The 22,705-nt window shown below is 47.7% G+C and overlaps 1 protein-coding gene across 1 annotated transcript in view; it reads right to left on the bottom strand.

The window, feature by feature from the left end:
• Positions 1–8,121: 8,121 nt before the first annotated feature.
• Positions 8,122–22,705, bottom strand: part of KDM4A (lysine demethylase 4A) — a 460,608-nt gene continuing 446,024 nt past the window's right edge. Inside the window, exons 22-23 of the mRNA XM_069227816.1 lie at positions 16,354–16,446; positions 8,122–10,108 (exon numbers count right to left, since the gene is read on the bottom strand). Coding sequence (XP_069083917.1) covers positions 9,968–10,108; positions 16,354–16,446 — 234 coding nt within the window. The 3' untranslated portion in view covers positions 8,122–9,967. The remainder of the gene's footprint in view (positions 10,109–16,353; positions 16,447–22,705) is intronic.

Here is a 22,705-nt window from a genome sequence, read left to right as displayed (position 1 = left end):
AGGTGCCCAGTGTCATTTTAAAGGCAGGCCTGCCTTGCTGGCTGCTTTTAAATTAAAGTTATATGCAAATTCGACTTTGGAATTAAAGGTACTTCCAAAGTCTTAAACTACCTTATTTTTACATATAAGTCACCCCTAAGGTGTGCCCTATGTGCCCCTAGGGCTGGGTGCCATGTAACTATAAGCAGGGACTTTATAAAAATAGATTTATAAGCCCTGGTGAGGTAAAAACAGCCAAATTCGTTTTTCCCTCATTGAAGTAAATGGCCTTCATAGGCTAGAATGGGCAGACTTTATTTTAAATTTTAAAGTCTCCTTAAATGTTACATACCAAGAATTTGGTATCAAATTGATTGGTGTAATAAATCCCACAACTTCCAGTTGTTGGATTTAATATAACTTGTCCAGGTAAAAAGTTTAGACTTTACCTAAAAAGTTGCCAATTTCAGCTCTGCATTGTTTTTGCTGCTGTGCTCTGATTGGCCAGCCTGCAGCAGCTTCTGCCAGGCTGCCTTGATGAGGTGTGAAGTGGCCAGGCTTCACACAAAGGAATGTGCTTGGGGGAGAGAATCTCCCCTCAGCAGATGGTGAGGCAGGAAGGGGGAGGGCTGCCAAACTGGTCTTCAAAGGCAGAGAAGGACATTTGGAGCACCCAGCAACACCCCCACATCCTGCAACCCCAGACAATTAGGTGCCCCCTTGATTAGATTAGGAGAGGGCAGGAGAGGGGTGTGTTTATGATTTTTAGCCACACCAGTGGTGGGCTCAGCCAGATGTAACCTCCAAAAATCAGATTCATCCATGTTGGATTTTTAGAGACTGTTGCCTTCTGGGATGGATTTTTGCCACACTTCCCAGGAAGTGGTCATCACAGGGGGATGACCCTGTCCCTGATTGGAGAACCAGGGCCCCCCTGCTTTTCACCCAGGAGCAAGGATAAAACTGGCAGACCTGCACCCAGGCCTCAGATCCCCTCCAGAATTCAACAAGAAAGGAACTAAAGAAGAAGAAGGACTGCCCTGCTGGACCCCTGGCCTGCACCTGGACCCTGCACTCAGAAGGACTGCACCAGCTGCACACTTGGGCTTCACCACAAGAAGGACTTTGCCTGGCTTCAACTGGTTCAAGGAGGGACTCCCTGTTTGCTACAGGTGAAAAATTGCTAAACTAGAGTCCCCTGCACAAACTCCTGAAGAAAGCGACCAGCTGACCACTGTCCAGTGGCCAAAAAGGAGTTTGCGCCAGGTGCATTCTGGGAGTTGAAGTCCGCACCCCCCCAAGGACCATCACAGAAATTCTGGACCCTTGGGGTGAGCTGTGGACCCCAAAAGAATCTTAAAAGAACATCTGGGTGAAGCCCCAGAAGTTTGGAAAAGATTTGAGAATTTTTGGAAAAAAGCTCCAGAGAGGGACCGACCCGCCGCGGAAATTCTAGCCGGCTTGCCTCAACCGCGACCCGGCCTGACTTCGTGTTTCGTCCCGGTAAAGAAAAACATCCAAAAAAGAGACTAAGTCCGAACGTAAAAAGTTGACCGGGACCTCCCAGCCAACGTATCCGAGAAGGGCTCCATGGACGTCGGATCAAGATCCAGGTTTACCCCGGTCGAAGGATTTTCATCTCGAAAAAACGACTAAGTCCGAAGGTAAAAGTCTCCACCGAGGAAACCCACATCGCGTATCCGGACAAGGGCTCCAGGAGGTCGGATTCAACTGGCAGGTTCGTCCCGGTGAAGAAAAACTTCAAAATAAAGACTAAGTCAGAAGGTAACTTTTTAACCGAGGCCTCCCGCGACCTGTAGCCGAGCAGGGCTCCATCGTGGTCGGCCTGAAAGTTTGACTTTGCCCCGGTCGAGGTGCAACCAGATGACCCGATTGGCGCTTTTTGTTTCTAAGCGCTAGAAAAGTAATAATTCTTTAAAAATTCATATCTCCGGTTCCCCTAAACCGATTTTAATTGTTTTTGTGTCATTTTAAAGATAAAAATATAAACTATTTTTATAAATTGGTTTTGGATTTTTAAACTGTTTCCTGTGTTTTATTTAATTACTGTTTTGTGATATTTGAATGCTTTACACTTTGTCTCCTAAGTTAAGCCTTGACGCTCGTTGCCAAGCTACCAAGGGTTGAGCTGGGATTAATTTACTGAGACCTAACTGTACCTATGTGGAGGTTAGTGGCTTGTTGCTAGGTGTAGGTATCTACCTGCCCTACCAATAACCCATTTTCCAACAACGATCGATAGGGCAAAATTTCCATCCTGCCAGACTTGATTGTCCAGGCTACAGAGCTTCATGAACCTGTGAAAGGACACCCACAAAACAGCCTGGCAGATGTCCAAGACTAGCATACCACAAGTTAGTGTACCGGTAGAAGCATTCACTCCAGTGGAATGAGCGAACAAGCTTTCTGACAGATGTTTTTTGGCTAGCCCATAATAGATGTTAATGCATAGCAGAATCCTGTGGGAGATGGTTCTCTTTTGCACTGCTTACCCTTTTTTGCACCCGAAAAGCCCACAAACAGTTGATTGTCCAAACTATGCTCTCTGGTCCGATTAATGTAAAAACTAAGACCCATATTTATACTTTTCCACGCAAAACTGCGCTAATGCAGTTTTGCGTGAAAAAGTTTACCGCCGGCTAGCGCATTCCAGAGTGACAGCCGGGCACCATATTTAAGGAATGGCGCAAGCCGGCTCTAAGGGTGGCCTAACGTCAAGGAAAATGATGTTAGCCGGGTGGGGGTAGGGGGTTTTGCACTGAAAAATAATGTTAGGCTGGTTAGAATGAAAAAAAAAAAAAAAAAAAAACCATCAGCCTAGCTTCATTTCTCAACACAAAACCTACCAGAGTCATGCCCACCACCCCAATGGTCAGCACAGGGGACAAGGGCCCCCTGGGTATGGCCATTGCCCCCGGTGCCATATAGGGAGGCTCATTTCAGGGCCCTCAATGGCACTCTTAAAAATTAAATCAAATACTTACCTCTACTTACCTGGGATGGGGTTCCCCATCCTTCCCTGTCCCTCTGGTGTGGGTGTCCCTGGGGCCTGAGGAGGGCACCTGTGGGCTTATTCCATGGTGTTCCACCATGGAAATAGGCTCACAGGTCCCATAACGCCTGCCCTGACCCAGGCGTTAAATAATGGCGCTAAGCAAGCTTAGCGCCATTATTTAGGCCCGCCTCCCTCTCATGCACCATTTTTGCATGGGAGGATAAATAAGGCGCTAGGGCCTTAGAGTAATTGTTTGGCCGCGAATGCCTACCTTGCATCTCATTGATACAAGGTAGTTTCCCCCTGGCAAAAATTGACTTTAACTCCAATATTATGACGTTAGACTAGCCGAGTGTCAAAATATAAATATGGAGTTAAGTTTGCGCTGAATTAGCATAAAAAATAAAAATAAAAAAAGACACTAGTTCAGCGCAAACTGAGAATAAATCGGGGCCAAAAGGCCTTGGCTTGGAGCAAGCGGGTAGAGGTGTTCCTCCTCAGAGGGGTGTGGTGGAGTCCATCGGCCTTGCCAGCCGATGGATTGCCCAATGTGGAAGAGTGTAACTACTTTCGGCAGGAATGCCACTTTCGCCCTGAGGACCAATTTGTCTGGAAAGACTGCTGTGTATGGTTTTTGGACTGGAGTTCACTCGCTTGCCTTGCAGATTTAATGGGGATGAGGAACACCGCCTTGATAGTCAACTGGTGTGGAAGACAGCTGTGCATGCGTTCATGGGGAGTGCAAGACAAGGGCTGTATTAGGCATAAAGTGCACTTTCCCTGTTTGCACCACAGTGAACCTTTAAAAATGTGCGCTGGGTGCAAACAGGACTGTGTTCCCTATTAAAATGAATGCACTGCCTCAAGGACAGCTGTGAACTCATGCTGCCCTGAAGGTAGCACAATTCAGTGAAATACAGAATGGCAGCTACAAAGTCACTCCACTGTTTCTGTGTAGGTAGCAACCAGCCTACACTTTACAGAGGGGTTAGAGATGCCCCTACAGGTGGGTGCAGTGAGTGACTGCATCTGCCTTAAGTAGGATGTCTTTTGTAGGGCGGGGTTGGAGGGGGGAGTAGAGGCAAAGGGATTCCCTAAGGAACATCCTCTCATAATAGCACCAATGCTACATGTGTTCCAGCGCTCTCAATTTTAGAGAAGGGTAATACCATTGTGCTCGGGGTGCATAAAGTGGTGACACACAACAACTGCACCCTCGGGTCACTATGCATAATAAGATCCCTGGTAAGTGAGAACCAAATTAAGGTTCCACCGTAGCATCAAAAAAGGTGTTGGTGGGAACATGTGGGCCAGCTGCTTCAAGAAACGCATCACAACAGGTGAATTGACAAGTGATGGCTGACCTGGCAATCATACAAAGGCAGGAAGGGCTTGCAACTCCAGCAGGTTGATGTGGAGGTGAGTCTCTGCTGGACTGGACTGCTGGACTACTCTGATATCCACCTCTCCCAAATGGCCTTCCCAAACCGAGCAATGATGCATCCATCACCACAGTGGGCTCTGAGTGGAGTAAGGCTGAAGAGTCTGCTGCCAATCCATTTGCAGTCGAGAAGCAGCAGTTTCCTTCTACACCTGGATAAACTGACAGGTCTTGTTGGTGCCGAGTCCACTGAGCCAGATTATGATATAGGTTAGGAATCATCACACACAAGTATCCATCAGAAGTGGTCTCTCTGTATTCATAAGTGCTAAGACTATCGACTCATTGATTCACAGGTAAACTATGTTTTGCAGTGTGAAACTTTTCTGACTTTGTAGTGGTTTCTAAGCTTGTGGTGGTTGGGTTGAAGATGGACACGGACTTGTAAACAAATGCTGTAAAACACTGAGCTTCCTTATCATCTGTATGTCGATGCAGTAAGGTTTGTAAACGTGTGAACTGACGACCAAGTTGCTGCCAAGCAAATGTCTTGTGTGGCGCATTTGACAGCAAAGCACTTGTTGCTCTTTTCTTCTGTGTTGGATGCACCTTTGGTGCCACATTTAAAGTACCTCCCACATAAGTGTAACACAGCTGAATTGTTTGCGCAATGGTGTTTTTATTACTGCTCTTCCTAAGAAACTGTATGCAAAAGATACAAACAGTTGTTGAGTCTTTCTGACAGTTTTTGTGCTTTCTCTGTAGTACACTATAGGCCGTCTTGCATCTAAGGGATGTAAAGCGCTTTGGGCGTTAGTTTTTGGTTCCTAAAAAAAACTTGGAATTTGTACAAATTGATTCATGTGAAATTACTTTTGGCAAGAACTGAGGGTCTGTTCTCATGACAATACTGTCTTTGTGAATTTGCAGATAGGGTTCTTGAATTGTGCCTGTAACTCGCTTTCTCTGCATTGTGACGAGATAGCCACCAAAAAAGCTGCATTTAAGGTTAGCATCTGTAACTTTATTTTGTGCAAAGGTTCGATTGTTTCTGTTTCATTAGGTGTGTGAGTACGACCTTTAAATTCCATGGGGGGGGGGGGCAGTACCCTTCTTGGTGATGCCAATCTCTACTTCCCTTCCAATAACCTTTTGATTACTGATAACACGAATAAACTTCTCCCAATATGCCCTCTTGTATATGCCACTATTGCTGCCAGGTGGACTCTCAGTGATGCTGAAGCCAGACTTTCTTCAAGAAAGTAAGTAGCTCAGTCTTTTAATACTGTTTTTCCTGTGCTCTTGTCCTTTAAGCTCTTTTTATACATCATGGTGAGTGCCTTTCATTTGGCTGTGTGATATTTCCTTGTAGTTGGTCTTCTTTCCTCCCTTAGAACCGCCATTGTTTTTTCCCAAATGACAACATTCTGAATCTTCAGGAGCCATGCTGTTAGACTCAAAATTACTGGTTCTGCATGAATTATTCTTCCCTTTTCCATTGACAAAAGATCCTGGATTCTGGATTACCGATTCTTAGTAATGTTTGATTGTTTCCTTGTGCTAGTTGTACTAGTTCTGAGAACCATGTTTGTCTTGTCCACTGTGGGACAATTGACATTATAGTCATCTGGCTTCTTCTACGTTTGCTGTTTACTGCGTGTTAACAGTGATATTGGGGGGGAAAATGTATGCAAATGTCCCTGACCACTTTATCAAGACTGCATTCCCTAGGGACTGACGATGAGGCTGTATGGAGGTGTAGCTTTGGCATTTTGTGTTCTGCTGAGTTGCAAACAGATCTATTGTTGGTGCTCCCCATTTATGATAAATTATTTCTTTAACCTTCTGGTTCAGTTCCCATTCGTGGGAGCATGAGGCTTGTCTTCTTATTCTGTTTGCCTCAACATTGTCCTTCCCTGGACAATGTATGGTCTGTAATTCCATCTTCCTCTGTGTAGCCCATCTCCATATTTCTCAAGCTATACTTTGTAAGGGCTGTGACTGAGTCCCTCCCTGTTTATGTAAAACTTTGTTTTTGTATTGTCTGTTTGAATCAAGATTGTTTTCCCCAAAAGTTGTCTTTGGGACGCCTTTAGAGCTAAGAAGGCTATCTTTAGCTCCAGTACATTGGTGTGTTATGTTGCACTGGATCCTATTCCATTCATATCCCTTGTACCTTGAATGCAACGGAGTAGTCAGAAAATTAAAATACCCCCACTTTGAACTAAAGCTCTCATGGCGCCAAGCAAGAGAAGCAAGTCATAGCGACCCCCAGAAGAGCTTGTTTGTCGTCTCTTCCATCCAAGCATCTATCCATTCAGCTTTTCATCCTTCCATCCACACACTGATATCCACCATTTCACCTTTATATTGTAAATCATTCAATCTTTCATCCAGCATTCAGTCAGTCAGCATTCCATATCCAAACCTATCCATCTTTCCACTCAGTTCTCCATCCTTTCACTTATCCATCCCTCCTTTCATCCATCCATTCAGTCATCCGTGTATCCATCCTTTCGCTCATCTATTCACCGTTTCACTCTTCCATTCTTTCAAATCCATAAGTCCTTCAATCCTCCTTTTCACTCATCCATCTACCCTTTGACCCATCCATCCATCCTTTCACTTATCCATCCATGCACCCTTTCACTCATTGGTCCAACTATTCACCTTTTCACTCACCCATCCACACTTTCATCCAGTCATCCCATCTACCCTCACTTTCAATTAGCCATCCATCCTTTCACTCATCCATCCACACATCCACCCACCCTTTCACTTAGTCAATCCATCCATTCATTATTCCATCAATTTACCCTTTCACTCCCTCATCCATTCTGTCATCATCTATATATCCTTTTACTCATCCATCCAGTCACCCTTTCACTCATCCATTCTTTCACTCATTCATCCATGCATCTATCCATCCACCTTTTTAACTCACTGATTCATCCACCATGTCACCCACAAATCCATCCTTTCACTCACTCGTTCATCCATTCACCCTTTCACTCACCCATTCATGCTTTCAGCTAGCAGTCCATAATCTCTGGTGCTGGAACTCGCTCTATGGCTCCTCAGAGTATGGACAGGTGCTCCTCCGGGGGGGGGGGGGGGGGGGGGGGGCGCAATGAGGGTGGCATATCCGGGGGCTGCAGCTCTGTGGATAATCGGAGGCACCCACTGATGTGATGCTCCTCCGCCCGGGGAGGTAGGTGTTGCGGCCTCCCACTGGGTGACCAAAGGTGGGATTGAGGCAGCCGCTGCGGGGTGGGAGTCTGGAGTTTGGCAGAGGCCTGGACGCGGTCAGCTTGACCTCCGACCTCTACCTCGAAAGGATGGGGAGGCCTGTTGCTGCTTAAGACATTTGTTTGCCACAATATATACAAGGCTTAAACCTTTTCCTTTAAAGAGGGGACATGCTCCCTACACACTGAAAGAAGCAATGAAGCGAAAAAAAGAGAATCAACTGGCGAGAAGTAGGAGCTAGCGGCACAAAGAACAGGTGCCATTATTTGTCCAATGGAATGGAATTATGTCTATTTTGGAAGAACGAATGACATTCCAGCCTTACTGTTAAACATATGCAGCATGGGAGTGATGCACTCAATTATACCAGTGTAAAATCCAGAACCCTAATGAACCAAAGCAGTCTACGGAGAGTGGCAAGGAAAGGTTTGACATCTCCATATACATTAACAGCAAATGACAACACAAAGCAAAACAGGAGACCACATCTATATGCTTAGGATTAAAGATCAGTGAATTTATTATGCTAAACGTCTGATTGATATGTATGCCCAACACAACTCTGGTTGCCATTTTGAACTCAGTTGTCCTCCCTAACAAGTAATCTTCAGTTCTGTGTTGAATGGACATACCAATCGAGGATGCCTCATGGGCACTCATAGATGCCTTGCAGCCACTCCCTGCCCAGCTCACACATCTGAATGCACGCCTCACCGCTGGGAGCGAGAGATTTGCAGCAATGTCAGCTGAACATACAAAATCCAGAGGAGACTGATCAACTTGTCCAATTTTCTGATCATAGAAATGATGCGCATCCCATACAGAACAGTCCCAGGCGGTGATCAGTGTCACCCCTGGATCACAATCCCAGCACGGCTACAATGTCAGCAGGGCCTGGCAGCCACCATGGTGTGCGGCCTCCTTACATTTTTCTGATCAGACCTGGCCTCTAATAATGGAAGGGGCTTCAGGGGGCATATCAGACTCAGACATTTGATGGAACTCCCAAAACAAAGCTACTCGACTTAGTATGTTACTAACTGCAATGCAGTCTTTCTAAGCATTTAAAGGAATTTCAGCTCAAGAGTAAGGCATTCAGATGGGAGTTAAAATAATAAATTAAAAAAAGCCTTGGAATGAGCAAAGAACAAGCATTGGATGATACAAGAAACTACTAGAAGAGGTATAAACCACCCCCAAAGGCGTCACACATCCTGTAGGAATCAAAGAAATGACATCTATGACAGAGAGCCGGGGGATTCCTTGGCTCCGCTACTGGAGCTGCCTAGGTATGCTCGAGGACAAACTTGTATTTCACGTGTGCTACATGCCCACTGGGTTGGAGCTATGGATGCAAAAACCACAGCGCCACCGCCTGAAGGTCTTTCTATGGGAGTGATCACTGCACCACCCTCCAGACAATATAGCGGGCTGTCAAGACTTAAGAACAACCCTGCTTCTTATCAGAATACCGCAGCACCGCCCTTACCTTCTCAGAAATAAGTCTATGTCTGAACACCTCCATACACCGATGGAAACAGACCACCGGCTCCGCAGAACTACTGCTGAGTCTCACTGCCTCTCGTGCAGAAAAATAAATATACAAACCAAAGGAGCAGAGAGGTGGAAATGTCTGACACCGGTTTGGGAGAGGAGCCATCTAACAGGTTTTCATTTGATTTGTTCACCCACTGAATGTTTTATTCATTCCAAAAGCTCTAGAATTCATTCCAAGGCATTGGGAATGGACAGTGAGATAAAAAAACAAAAAGAGCACACAGAAACACAGCATCATAAATAGAGAAGGGTTTTAGCAGGACTGCCTGTTCTTCACAGAGGCGATTGTAAGAGCGCAGAGGTGCCCTTCAGATGCCAGGGAGAAGCACTCGTTTATTACGGGCTATGAGCTGGTGCACATGGGGTAGCTGCACGACTAGGCAGGTTACAGAGGTTCTTCCTGCAGTAGTTTTAAGAAACACCAAAACGGCCCCAGTGCAGAACAGGCAGCACAAATGGATGAAGATGCTCCTGGTCCGTATGGTGGTCATTCAGTGGGCCTGGGAGCATTATGCGTTTGGTACATGGAGAAAGTGGTGACAATTGATTGGTGTCCCCACTTTAATCCTCCCATCTTTAGTTTGTAGAAGATGATGTGAAGTCAGCCAGAACTCTCAAACTGCAGACTGAAAGTCTTCATTCTGATACAAAAGACTCCTTTTCTTTTCATTCACAAAGGAGAAGTCTTGGATTCGAAGCCTTCTCAGGCGCGGGGTCAGGTGTCCTGCGAGAGCTCCAACTCCGCCATTTTGGGTCTCCAAGTCCGGACAGGCCATGAGCAGAACTCATTCCATGATGGCTCGATACAGCGCGGGCTCGATGTAGTCCTCTCGGTACCGGGAGCTGATCACCCTTTGCCTCTTGACCTCCTGCTTGACTTCCGGGTCCTCAAAGATTTCTGTGAACCGGGTGTCTGACGCGACAGACTGTGAAGAGAGAGGATAGCAGATCAGCAGACACAAGTTAGCGGTGAAGAACACATGCACTGAAAGACTAAACAAGACAAGCGAGGGAGACCTTTACAGCAAGCATCTGTGCCAACACATCTGGGTGACCGTCAGCAAAAGTCATCATTTCATCTATACCAACCTATACATCACAGCATTCAGCTGCAGAGGAAACAGTCAACACCCACAGACGTTGCCATCCGCCATATCTAAAACGAATCCCATTTCTGCTTCTCGCAGCGTTTATTCAAGCTATTAATGCAGACGCTCGACATCATCATCCTGGAGAGCAAACTTCTTCCCACTCATGTGCCAACAGTACCTCGAGGTAGTCATTATTGTACATGATCACCTACACCGTGGGCATCATGGACCTCCCACCTTAGCACCATCACCAGGTTAAGAAAGCCATTGGCAGATCTGTGCAACATATAAACAAGTTTAAATGTTTTAACTCCTTTGACTGCTTGAAGACTGTTGATCTCCAAGCAAAGATTCATTAAGTACCACTGCAAGATGCCAATGCATGATGAAACGGTGGGGTGGAGGAATAAAGGGAATTCAAAAGCACATAAGAAAGACACAATGAGAGAAAGAGTAAATGGAAAGAAGGATTGATAGAGAGATGGATAGGCATGGCGGAGAGACGATGGACAAATGAACAGATGTAGAGATGGATGGATGGATGATGCAGAGATGAGCTGATAGAAAAGAATGGGTGGAAATGGGCTGGGTGGAGAGAAGGTTGGCAGAAGAATGGATGGATAAAGATGAGGAGTGATGGAGAGAATAATGAATGGAAACAGTGAAAGAAGGACAGAGGATGGAAGGAATTACGGAGGGAAGGATGCATGCAAGGAAGGAAAGGTGAAAGGGAAGTTTGGATGGATGATGAAAGAGTGGAGAGCTGGAAAAGAAGGAAAGATGAACAGATGGATGGGGAAGGAAGAACAGGAGGGAAAGTGATTAAAGTGTTGGTAAAAGAAAGGAATAAGGATGGAGAAGTAGGGAAACTGGATGGAAAAAGAAAGCAGGAAGGATGAATAAGTTATTTCCCCTTGGTAACAATCTTCCCGGTGATCTATCTAACAGATCATTCAGGCTGAGCCGCACTGGGTCTGCGGCTGTGCTCCCCTGCAGGGATAGGTGGCCTTGTCCACCTTCATGCTGCCTCGGGAGTGGCGGAATGGGACCGCACAGCAGTGCCGCCTGCACGCGGACCTCAGTTACATCAACGTTCCCCTTCTGCACCCTCAGATGCAAAGCGTCCCCGTGATGCATTCTAGTTTGCAACCTTTTTTTGTGCTTGTTATGTGAGATAACGAAGACACTTTATCCAGGCCCAGGAATATAAGCTAGGTATGTATGATCTTGAACAAAGCATTGTTGACTGCAAACAGTAGGCAACAGAATACGGAAGAAGGGAGTGTGGGAGGAGGAGGAGGAAGAAGAGGGGGGGGGGAAGGAAGGAGTGGGGTACGGGCTGTACCGTGCAGCATGTGAAAGGAAGGTCGTTATGAGTTTGGTGAGATGCGTGGGCTGTGTTGTTTCACTTACAGGGATCTCGCTTATGAAACCTCATGTTAAGACTAAGGTATATGTTTAATTCAGGGGTCTAAGACTTAGGTGTGGTCTCTGTGGGTGCATTGGCGAGGATGATAATGGTGGCTTTACTTTTTGAGTGTAAAAGTCCAGTATACTCCATAGTTTTTGTGGGGCTTGGAAATCAAAGTTGTTCAGCAATGAGTTGTCTGCACGTCTTGCGAAGCAGGCTCACACCCACCATGTATGGTGGGATAGGTTTTGGAATTATTTCCACTCACATATGATATTTTTGATTCCCACCGTTAATCGCAGCTCTCAAAGACTCCGGTCTTAGCAGTTCAGTTTCGGAACAGGTACATGGGGCCATGGACTTAAAGACCCCGTGTGGAAGTTAAGGGGTATCTTCATAGCAAAGATTTATTTTATTAAGTTTTGGATTTCTTACCAAAATGTTCTCAACTTCTTACAGTGAAACAGCATGTGACGGAGACTGGCGCACCGCGACAGTTCCACCACTGACCGGAATCTAGGAGGTCCATCTCACAGGTTCTCAGTTGTCCAGCAGGCCTTATGTATAGTTCAGAGTTTGTATTGGGAGAGAGTGGGCATTTTGTTTCTTGGGGAGAATTTCAAAACATTTCTCCATTAGTCGTCAGCTACAACCGTGGAGCAGGGTGTTCTAGGAGGACGTAAACATTCATTTTGTATCTCGGATGTTAACCTTAGCCTTGCTGGGGTTTACAATTCTGTGACATTTGGCTGATGTATGAGGCAGACTGGATAGCTTTGTGAGGAGGTTAATGAGGTGTGATTTGTGTGGTCTACTGCTTACTTACAGCTATTAGAAGCTTTCATTGGAAAAGTCAATATTGGTACAATCCAGCAAACGATTTGAGCTTATCTAGGTAGCCAAGGTCTTTGATATAAATGCGCTAAAGCGTCCAATTCTCCAAAATTAGAACCTTTTTAAATGTAAAAAAAAAGGCCACTCCAGAGAACGGGAGGAGGGTGCGGAGCAAGGGATCTGCAGTTAGATACAGTGACCCCCAGACACTGCGGGTGAGAAGGGATGTCATTGTTCTTCTGATGGATACTTCTAACCGCAGACTCCGTGCCTTTAGAAGAGATACCAGAGGAGCACGTCCCACGATGGTGGGTCTGGGGAACAGATTCAGACTAAACTCCTGCAGCACTGAGTGGTCAAAGGACCCTCCCATCGGAGCGGACTGTGAAGGAAGTGGTGATCGGTAACTGTAGACACAAATGCCAATGGTGCGGTCAGACCGATGTCTGAAACAGGAAGCCCCGTGCCAATGCTCGGTGGCAGCCTTGGGCTGGTGGCGTGGACTTGCAGGCCGTCAGGGGGTTATTTCTCTGCCAGTGCTTGGCAGGTTTTGATGCAGCAACTAGTCAGTGGGCTAGCAACTTCTTCTGCCCTGCCTTCCTTTTGTTTGCCGCAGAGAAGGCCACAAAAAGCTGATCATACACAATATTTTATTTTGTGGGGCGCGATTTGAAAGCTCAGAGCCTCTCAGGTTGAAGTTGATGGAACCTCTCCTCTTTTGAGGGCGGAGGTGGAGTACAAAAAAACACACTGGCCAGTCAATTACAGTGCCAGCATGGAAGGCGGCCCTGGCCCTCGGTACCAATCTGTTTGGAAAGAAAGTGCCATAGGTCAGATGCATCAAAAGAACCTGTAATTCACTCACTCAATCTGCTGACAATCTCAATGAGGAAGCTCTTTAGAGTTCATAAGTGTCATCAAAAACAGTAGTGTACAGTCTTAAGCTGCATGCACATTAGGAGCGCTAAGACCAATTTCAGGTCCTGTTCAGGTCACAAATGGCCTGGGAGGAAACAGCAGTCAAACCTTTTGTGAATTGCATACTAACTGGAGACTTAAACAATGATGTTTGAGCGGGTAAATACAGTAAGGCGGACACATATGCTCTCAACATGTCCACCGCAAACCTTTGCTGGGCTAACAAAAGCACACCTGGAAGTCTGTTTGTTAAGGAGTTAGTTTGTTGGGGGCCGCACTTCGCAACAAATTTGTCCCAGTGCCCAGGTTAGCTTGATTTTGCGGAAGGGCTTCCTGTTGCAAAGGTGACAATCACCAAAACCACATAATTGCCACTGCTCAATCTCCCATCATGGAGTTGTGTATGTTGTGTGAATCAGAGAAAGGAAGCCCTCCGGAATAGATGGGCTATTCAGAGCAGAGTCAAGGATCTGGTGGGCTGTAAGAGCCCGTGCATAACCCGAGCCTCGTAAACAGTTGACATATAAATCATGTGAGAAACATCATACGATAATAGGACAGTCTCTCTGAAATTGAAAAAGGTATCTCTAACATACAGAAAGGTTTCACCTTAATTCTTCGGATTATTTTTGTACAGTGCAATATAAAGAGCCAGCTTCCTACATTCGGCCCATGGCATATGTGGAACCCTGCCTTAGAACGTGGCGGAACAACCATAGGGGCGACAAACATACCGGGGAAGTCTAGCTTTGTCATTGCTTTAAATGGCAAAGTCTGGCCAGCAGTTAAAACTGCTCTTCCAGTATGCAAAGGCCGGCTGGAAGTCTCATCTTACACCCAGTGGGGCACAACCAGTGCTGCAATCCTAGGGGTCAACAAAGGTACAGATTTTGGGAAAGGACATTGGTGTTGGGGCCTGGTTAGCAGGATCCTGGCACACTCAAAGTTGGCATCAATATCAGGCAAAAGTGGAGGGCCAGCAAGGGCACTTTCCTACAAGGACCCTCTAACAAAGGTGACTTCTTCTGATAGAGACTTTTTGCTGCTGATTTCTCATCTTTTGAATAGGTACCAAAGCAGTACCTAATTGGAGGTGGGCTGTAAATGGACCAAACCAGGAAGCCCTGGAGAATTGAGCAGGCAAAATGCCCCTCTCAGTGTACCAGACTGTCCAGATAATGCTTTGTGAATGTATGGCGGGACTCCCACGTACTCGCCTGGGACATGTCTAGCACAGCGATTCCTCATGCTAAAACAATGGTAGCAGGTTTGGCCCTGGTAGAATGAGCGCGCACTTCTTCCCGAGTCTGCTTTTTGGCCAGTGTGTAGCAGATCTTGATGCAGGGCAAGGGCCAGCGGGAGATGGTTCTCTTCTTTGCAGCCTAGCCTTTTTCTCTCTCCAGTGAACCATACAAAGAGCTGATCGTCCACTTGGTAGTCTTTGGTACGATTTATGTAGAAGTTCAGTGTTCCCTTGGAGTCCAAGAGATGGAGTCTCTCCTCTTCCTTAGAAGTGAGAGGCGGAGAAGGTATGCTGGTCGCTTGATGGTTTGACGGACGTGGAACGGTGTCACAATTTTTGACAGAAAAGATGCCAGAGTCCGCAGACCCAATTTATCTGGGAAAATGTGGTTTACTGCGGGTTGACACAGAGGGCTTGAAGCTCACTAACCCGCTGCACCGAAGTTATGGCGCGGAGGAACACTGTCTTGATGGTGAGGCTTCCCAAGGGACAGTGGGCAACCGGCTCAAACTGAGTATACATTAGAGAAAGGTGAGGACAACGTTAAGGTCCCACTGTGGCATGGCAAAGGGAAAGGGAGAAAAACGGTGTATCCTTTTAAAACATCTCTCAACATGAGGCTTTAACAAAGCGGGCTGATCTAGAAAGAGCAAAAAAGCTGCCAGGTACCCCTTTACTGGCCAGGGCAAGGCCTTTCTGGGCTAGGGGCAAAAACCATAAAACGCAAGATAATTTGGCCTGCACAAGGTCAAATTTTCTGAATACCAAACCAAACCACAAAGCTGCCCAACAACATTTGTATACAGTTTTAGTCAAGGGACATCTGGCTGCCACAATGACCGTAACCACCTACGGAGGAACGTCAAAGGTGTTCAGCTGTGGCCTCTCAATCTCCATGCATGAAGCTGGAGATTGCAAAGGCACGGGTGCAGAAGCCTGCCCTGCTGTTGCGACAGCAGGTCCTCCAGAAGGGGCAGCCTGATTGGAACAGATGCTCAAGCCCAGGAGTTGTGGATACTGTACTCTGTGTCTAGTCCAGGGACACCTGCACCTCTTGAGCCTGGTCTGTGCTGATCGTGGTATCGGTGGAAAGGCATACAGGAGTCCCAGGTTCCACTGTAGGCAGAATTAGTCTTCTACCAAGAAACACAGAAAGAAAGGAACTGACATCAGCACGTGGGAGTGTGCCTATGTAGGCTCGGCACGTCATTTCCAGAGCCAATGGCATAAAAACAGAGCCACACCAACCGGTACGCAGAGGTACTGTTGAAAGTTTTCAGATCCAGTAGGACACCTGGGAAATATTCAAGAGGTGAGGAATATGCAGTTGGAAGTCTCTATCAGAAGTGTACACTACTACTTCTCCAACATACAGACATTCCTTAGCCACCATAAACATATCCCTAAATATCTGTGAATTATTTCAACATGTGTATGTTCAGATGATGTGCACATTACGTTACTACTAGAGAGCTTCCTCTCATAGCACACAATTTCAATATTGAACTGCAGAAATCTGACTCACTAACGCATTTCATATCACCACCATGCAAAAATGTAGCTACTATTCCCTTCTCCTGGATCATACAACCCCACACATTTTGCATAGAGGTGGATAAACGCCTCTCCCCATACTGAACCAACAGAGACTCACTACCACTCGGAGTAACTTACCAGACGAGACTTGACTCTTTTAGGAAGTTCTTCATTAAGTGTGTAGGCATCTTCTCTCTTCACAACCAGCTGAGACCCGTCTTCAAACTCCACCTAGGAGAGTCAAGACCATCAACTTCTACAATTATGCACTAAGATTTGCATCCTCCGGCTCAATTCTATTTGCCCAATTTAATGTAATTTGCCATAACGTTTAAACCAGAGAAAACCAATGTAGCCGACGACAAGGTGATCACATTAAATAACTAACATGCTTATACAAAACAAGAGTTTTTTTTCCAATGGAAAAGTTCATCTCCCCTTCGTGTTCTCCCGGCTTCTTCTATTTATGGATTCCAAGAACTTGGACATGTAAGGTGTACTGGTTTCTGCTAACCAAAATAACTTCTTTAAAAAAAACACATGGTTTCTCCTTCACCCTTTGGAGGAAAGTACCCTATTTTTGGCATGGTTACCCCCACTTTTGCCTGCTGTCAATGTGTTTTGACTGTCTTCACTGGGATCCCGTTAACCAGGACCCCAGTGATTGTGCTCTCTCCCTCTAAATTTGGTTACTTAGGACTTTGCACACCCCACAAATGGCCCCCATATAAGTCCCTAGTATATAGTACCTAGATACCCAGGGCATTGGGGCATCAGGGGTTCTCCATGGGCTGAAGCATGTATTGTGCCACCCATGGTAGCCCGTGTAAAATGAGTCTGCAGGCCTGCCATTGCAGCCTGCGTGGAAAGGTGCATGCACCCTTTCACTACAGGTCACTATAAGTCACACCTATGGTAAGTCCTCCTAGCCTTGAGGACAGGGTGCAGGTACCTGTGTGTGAGGGCACCCCTGCATGATAAGAGGTGCCCCTACGAACTCCAGCCCCATTACAATGGACTTCGTAAGGACAGGGAATCCATTTTACCCGTGTACTGGACACACAGGACACCGGTGTCCAGCTACCTAATGGTAACTCCGAACCTGGGCATGTTTGGTATCAAACATGTCAGAATCATACCCTACTACTGTTGCCAGTATTGGTTGTATGGTTCCATGCACTCTGGGGGCTCCTTAGAGCATCCCCAGCATTGCTCCGACCAGTCTTTTGCGGTTTTCTGGGCAGCCCGCATTGCTGCCACCCCTCAGACAGGTTTCTGCCCTCCTTCTGCTTGACCAGCTAAGGCAGAGGAAGGCAGACCAAAGTATTTCCTGTGGGAGAGGGATGCAATACCTTCTCCCTTGGAAATAGGTGTTACATGGCTTGGGAGGGGTAGCCTCCCCAAGCCACCGGTATGCTTTGAATGGCACATTTGGTGCCCTCCTTGCATAAACTGGTTTGCACCAGTACAGGGACGCCTGGTCCCAGCTCTGGCACGAAACTGGACAAAGGAAAGGGGGGTGACCACTCCCCTGTCCATCACAACCCTGGGTGGTGCCCAGAACTCCTCCAGGTGGCCACCTGATTCTGCCACCTTGAATCCAAGAGGGGCAGAGGCCCCAGGGAGCATCTGTGTGGCCAGGTCTGGTAAGTGATGTCACAGTCGTCTCCTAATAGGTGGTCACCCTGCTAGGTGACCAAACTCCCTTTCTGGGCCATTTAGGGTCTCACTCTTGGGTGGGTCCTCAGATTCGACGTTCAAGATTCCAGTAGGACTCCTCTGCATCGTTTACTTCATCTTCTGGCAACTGGGACTGCAACTGGACCCTACAGGAACTGAGAATCTGAAACCTCAGTGATGACTCAGCTCTGCAACATTGTTTCTCTGGCTCCTTCTAGCAACGTCAACATTTTCCCGGCTGTGCATCCTCTGAAGGCTATGAGTAGAAATCTACCTTGGAGTGAAGGAGTCACTTCCCTGCATCCTCAGGCACCAATTGCAACAACGAACGGCTGTTTGGATCTTCTCTCCTCCGGAGCTACGTGGATCTGGTATCACAGGAGGTGGTCCCCCCCCCCCCCTGGTCCTCTCTACCAGCTGCCAACCATGGGAGATGGTAAGCCCTTGCCTCTCCTTGTAGGAGAGAACCCCCGTGCACCACAACTCTTGCAGCTTCCAAGGCTTGTTTGTTCCTCTTCCAAGGGATATTCAGGCTCCTTGTAGCCCCATCCCCCAACACTCCTTCCTGCAAAGCACAGTCTCCTGCCTGCTGCTCCAGCAACGTGGGAGACTCCCTCCAGGTGTGCTGTGTGGGCCTCACTGAGACTACTCTGCCTGCTGCCAGTGGGTTGCTGTGTGGGCTGCCTCCTCTTCTTGTGACTCTCCCAGCTGCTGAGAGTCACCCTGGAGTCCCCTTCATGGGTCGGGTCCCTTGGAATTTGCTCGTTCTCTTCAGCCTTGCAAATCTTCTCCATCTCTTGCATTTGCCAAGGCTTGTTGGTATTTTTCCAGCACCAATGACCGACTGCATCTCGACCGCCGATGTGGGACATCACTTTCATCACTTCTGGGACTTGTCTTCTGCTCCTGTGCTGCACTGATGACCTTCTTCATCCACAGTCTATCTGGTCCTGCATCCACAGAAGGGTGGGTGGGTGGTGGCTCCTGCCACAACTGGACACTAACTGGAACTCGACCCCTTCCTTTGCAGGTCCTCTTCTGTCAGGATCCACCTTTGGGTTCTTCCAGTCTTGGTTGGGTCTAGCACAATCCTTTTCCAAAGTCATCCTATCAGTTTTGGGGAAAAGCAGGTGTAGGAAAATACCACTGTTGGCATGGTTACTCCCCCACCCCAACTTTTTGCCTAGTGTTGTTGCCAACTTTGACTGAAAGAGTGCTGGGACACTGCTAACCAGGTCCCAGCACCAGTGTTCTTTCCCTACAACTGTACCTTTGTTTCCACAATTGGCACAGCCCTGGCACACAGCTAAGTCCTTTGTAAAAGGTACCCATGGCACCAAGGGCCCTGTGGCCAGGAAAGGTCTCCAAGGGCTGCAGCATGTACTATGCCACTATAGGGGACCCCTCAATCAGCACATGCACACTACCTTGTAGCTTGTGTGTGCTGGTGGGGAGAAAAAGACCAAGTCGACATGGCACCCCTCTCAGGGTGCCATGACCACAAACCACTTTGTGTGGCATAGGTAATTGCTATGTTCTGGGAGTTTGTCATTACGAACTCCACAGCACCATAATGGCTTCACTGAATACTGGGAAGTTTGGTATCAAACATCTCAGCACAATAAACCCACACTGATGCCAGTGTGGGATTTATTGAAAAATGCACACAGAGGGCATCTTAGATAGGCCCTCTGTATGTTAGCCCAACTGCTAGTGTAGGACTGACCAGTCTGTGCCGGCCTGCCACTTTCAGACAAGTTTCTGACCACATGGGGTAAGTGCCTTTGTGCACTCTGTGGTCAAAAACAAAGCATGTCCTGGGTGGAGGTGCTTCACACCTCCTCCTGCAGGAACTGAAACACCTGGCAGTGAGCCTCAAAGGCTAAAGCCTCAGTGCCACAGGGCACTAGCTAGTAGAGATGCCCGCCCCCGGACAAAGCACCACTTTCGGCGGCAAGTCCGACAGGAAAATTAGGGAAAACAGGGAGGAGTGACCACCCCAGCCAGGACCACCCCTAAGGTGTCCAGAGCTGAGATGACCCCCTCCCTGCAAAATCATCCATATTGGTTTGGAGGACAGGGACCAATAGGGATAGGAATGTGCCTACCTCCCCAAAGGGAATGGGCACAAGGAGAATTTAGCCACCCACAGGGACAGTAGCCATTGGTTACTGCCCCCTGACCCTAACACGCCCTTATATCTAGGATTTAAGGGCCTCCCTGAACGCAGCTTACCAGATTGCTGGCCACCTACAAGAAGAAGGACTGCTAAGCTGAAAACCCCAGCAGGGAAGAAGGAAGACTACTACTGCTTCGGCCCCAGCCCTACTGACCTGTCTCCTGCTTCAAAGAACCTGCAAAAGACCAGCATACGTGTCCAGCGGGCCCAGCGACCTCTGCCAACTTCAGAGGACTGCCCTGCACCTAAAAGGACCAAGAACTCCAGGGGACAGCGGCTCTGTCTGAAGAAACTTACAACCAAGGACTCCCACCTCACTCCAGATGCGCGAGTCTTGACCCCTGCGCACCAGACGTCCATGGCCTGTGTCCAGGTGGTCCACCCAGCAAGAGAGGGTCCCCCAGGCGATTGTGAGCAAGTGCCCACCCTGGGTTGACCCCTGCATGGCGACGCCTGCAGAGGGAATCCCAAGGGCCCCCCTGACCGCGAAGCTCTGGACGAAGATATCCGACGCCTAAGAACACACTTCACCCGCAGACCCCAGGCCGTGGAGAAACCAACCCCTGTTGCCTCATCATTCAGCAGGTGGCCCGGCCCTCCTCCCTGTCTGACCATTGGTGGGCCCGAGACACCTCCCCGGACCCTGCCTGCAGCCCCTGAGTGACCCCCGGGGTCTCCCCATAGACCTGCACTGGAAACCCGACGTCTTGTTTGCACCCTGCACTAGCTGCCCCTGTGCCGCTGAGGGTGTGTGTTTGATGCCTACTTGTGGCCCCTCCGGTGCTCCTCTAATCCCCATTGGTCTGCCCTCTGCGTCGCGGGTACTTACCTGCTGGCTGAACGGATTCCGAGTACTCCCTGTCTCCACAGGAGCCCACGTTAAATTTGCTCAACTTTGACCTCTGCACCCGGCCGGCCCTGTTTTGGTGGTGGTGGGTTTTGGGGTTAACTTGAACCCCAACCGGTGGACTTCCTAAAACCCAGAGACTGAGACTAAGTGTTGTACTTACCTGTAAACAGATCTAACTTGTCTTAGCCCAAATCTGGTACTTACCTCCTGGGCTTAGTTCCTCCAGCTCTCTTCTGCTGATTCCACTTCCTTGGGTGGGGGACTACCTTGCACATTCCACTTTTGTAGTATACGGTTTGGCCCTCCCCTAGGGCTGTCACTATTTGCTATTGCTTTTACCAATGCCTATTGCTTTTTATGCCATTTACTGATTGCTAATGTGTATATGATAGTGTGTTTACTTATCTCTAGTGGGGGGGGGGGGGGGGGGGGGGGATTTGCCTATTCAGTATTCCAGTATTTGTGTTACTATAATAGAGCACCTTTGTCTTTGTAACACTGTGTGGTTCGTTCGTGTGTAAGTGTTGTGTGACTACAGTGGTACTGCATGAGCTTTGCATGTCTCCTAGAACAGCCTTGGCTGCTCATTCACAGCTACCTCCAGAGAGCCTGGCTTCTAGACACTGCCTACACTTCATTAGTAAGGGGATACCTGGACCCGGTATAAGGTCTAAGTACCTTAGGGACCCACCACACACCAGACCAGCTTCCTACAGCCATCATCCCTAATAACTGCATCACTGTTCTTACTGTATAAAACTGGTTTTGTTGTAGCTGTGAAAGGAAACTGTGCAGGAACTGTAATGTCTGAAAAGCTTGAATTCATACAGTGTTTGGATATGCCAAAGCAGTCTGAGTACTGAGCATTGCTCCCAAATAGGGCTGTATCTGTAAAGGTTGAAAGTGGGATTTGAGAAAGTTGATTGTGAATCCTAGAGTGTGGAGAAGGTCCACTGTGGCTTGAGTACGACTGACACTGCTGGATGGTATTACCTTTGATGAGCCAATCGTCTAAGTAAGGTAATATAATATATGTATTGCCTTCTGAGAAATGCCGCAGCCACTGAAAGACATTTTGTTAAGACCCTGGAAGCGGTTGCGACTCCGAATGCTAAAACTTTGAATTGATGCTTCTCTGCAACAACAAATCTTAGATAATTGCAGTGTGCTGGGTGAACTGGAATGTGAACGTAATGTCTCCTTTAAATCCAGAACGGCTATGAAGTTGCCTTGTAATAGGGGAATGACATCTTAAAGACTTACCATATGTGTGAGGAAATGCCTCCTTGGCATGGTTATCCCCGAACGTTTTGCCTTTGCTGATGCTAAGTTATGATTTGAAAGTGTGCTGGGACCCTGCTAACCAGGCCCCAGCACCAGTGTTCTTTCCCTAAACTGTACTTTTGTCTCCACAATTGGCACAACCCTGGCACTCAGGAAAGTCCCTTGTAACTGGTAACCCTGGTACCAAGGGCCCTGATGCCAGGGAAAGTCTCTAAGGGCTACAGCATGTCTTATGCCACCCTAGGGACCCCTCACTCAGCACATGCACACTGCCTCACAGCTTGTGTGCTGGTGGGGAGAAAAAGACTAAGTCGACATGGCACTTCCCTCAGAGTGCCATGCCAACCTCACACTGCCTGTGGCATATGTAAGTCACCCCTCTAGCAGGCCTTACAGCCCTAAGGCAGGGTGCACTATACCACAGGTGAGGGCATATGTGAATGAGCACTATGCCCCTACAGTGTCTAAGCAAAACCTTAGATATTGTAAGTGCAGGG

The sequence above is a fragment of the Pleurodeles waltl genome, chromosome 4_1 (genome assembly GCF_031143425.1).
Source record: "Pleurodeles waltl isolate 20211129_DDA chromosome 4_1, aPleWal1.hap1.20221129, whole genome shotgun sequence".
NCBI lineage: Eukaryota > Metazoa > Chordata > Amphibia > Caudata > Salamandridae > Pleurodeles > Pleurodeles waltl.
The sequence above is the reverse complement of the archived record's forward strand: the minus strand, read 5'-3'. Positions and strand labels throughout refer to the sequence as shown.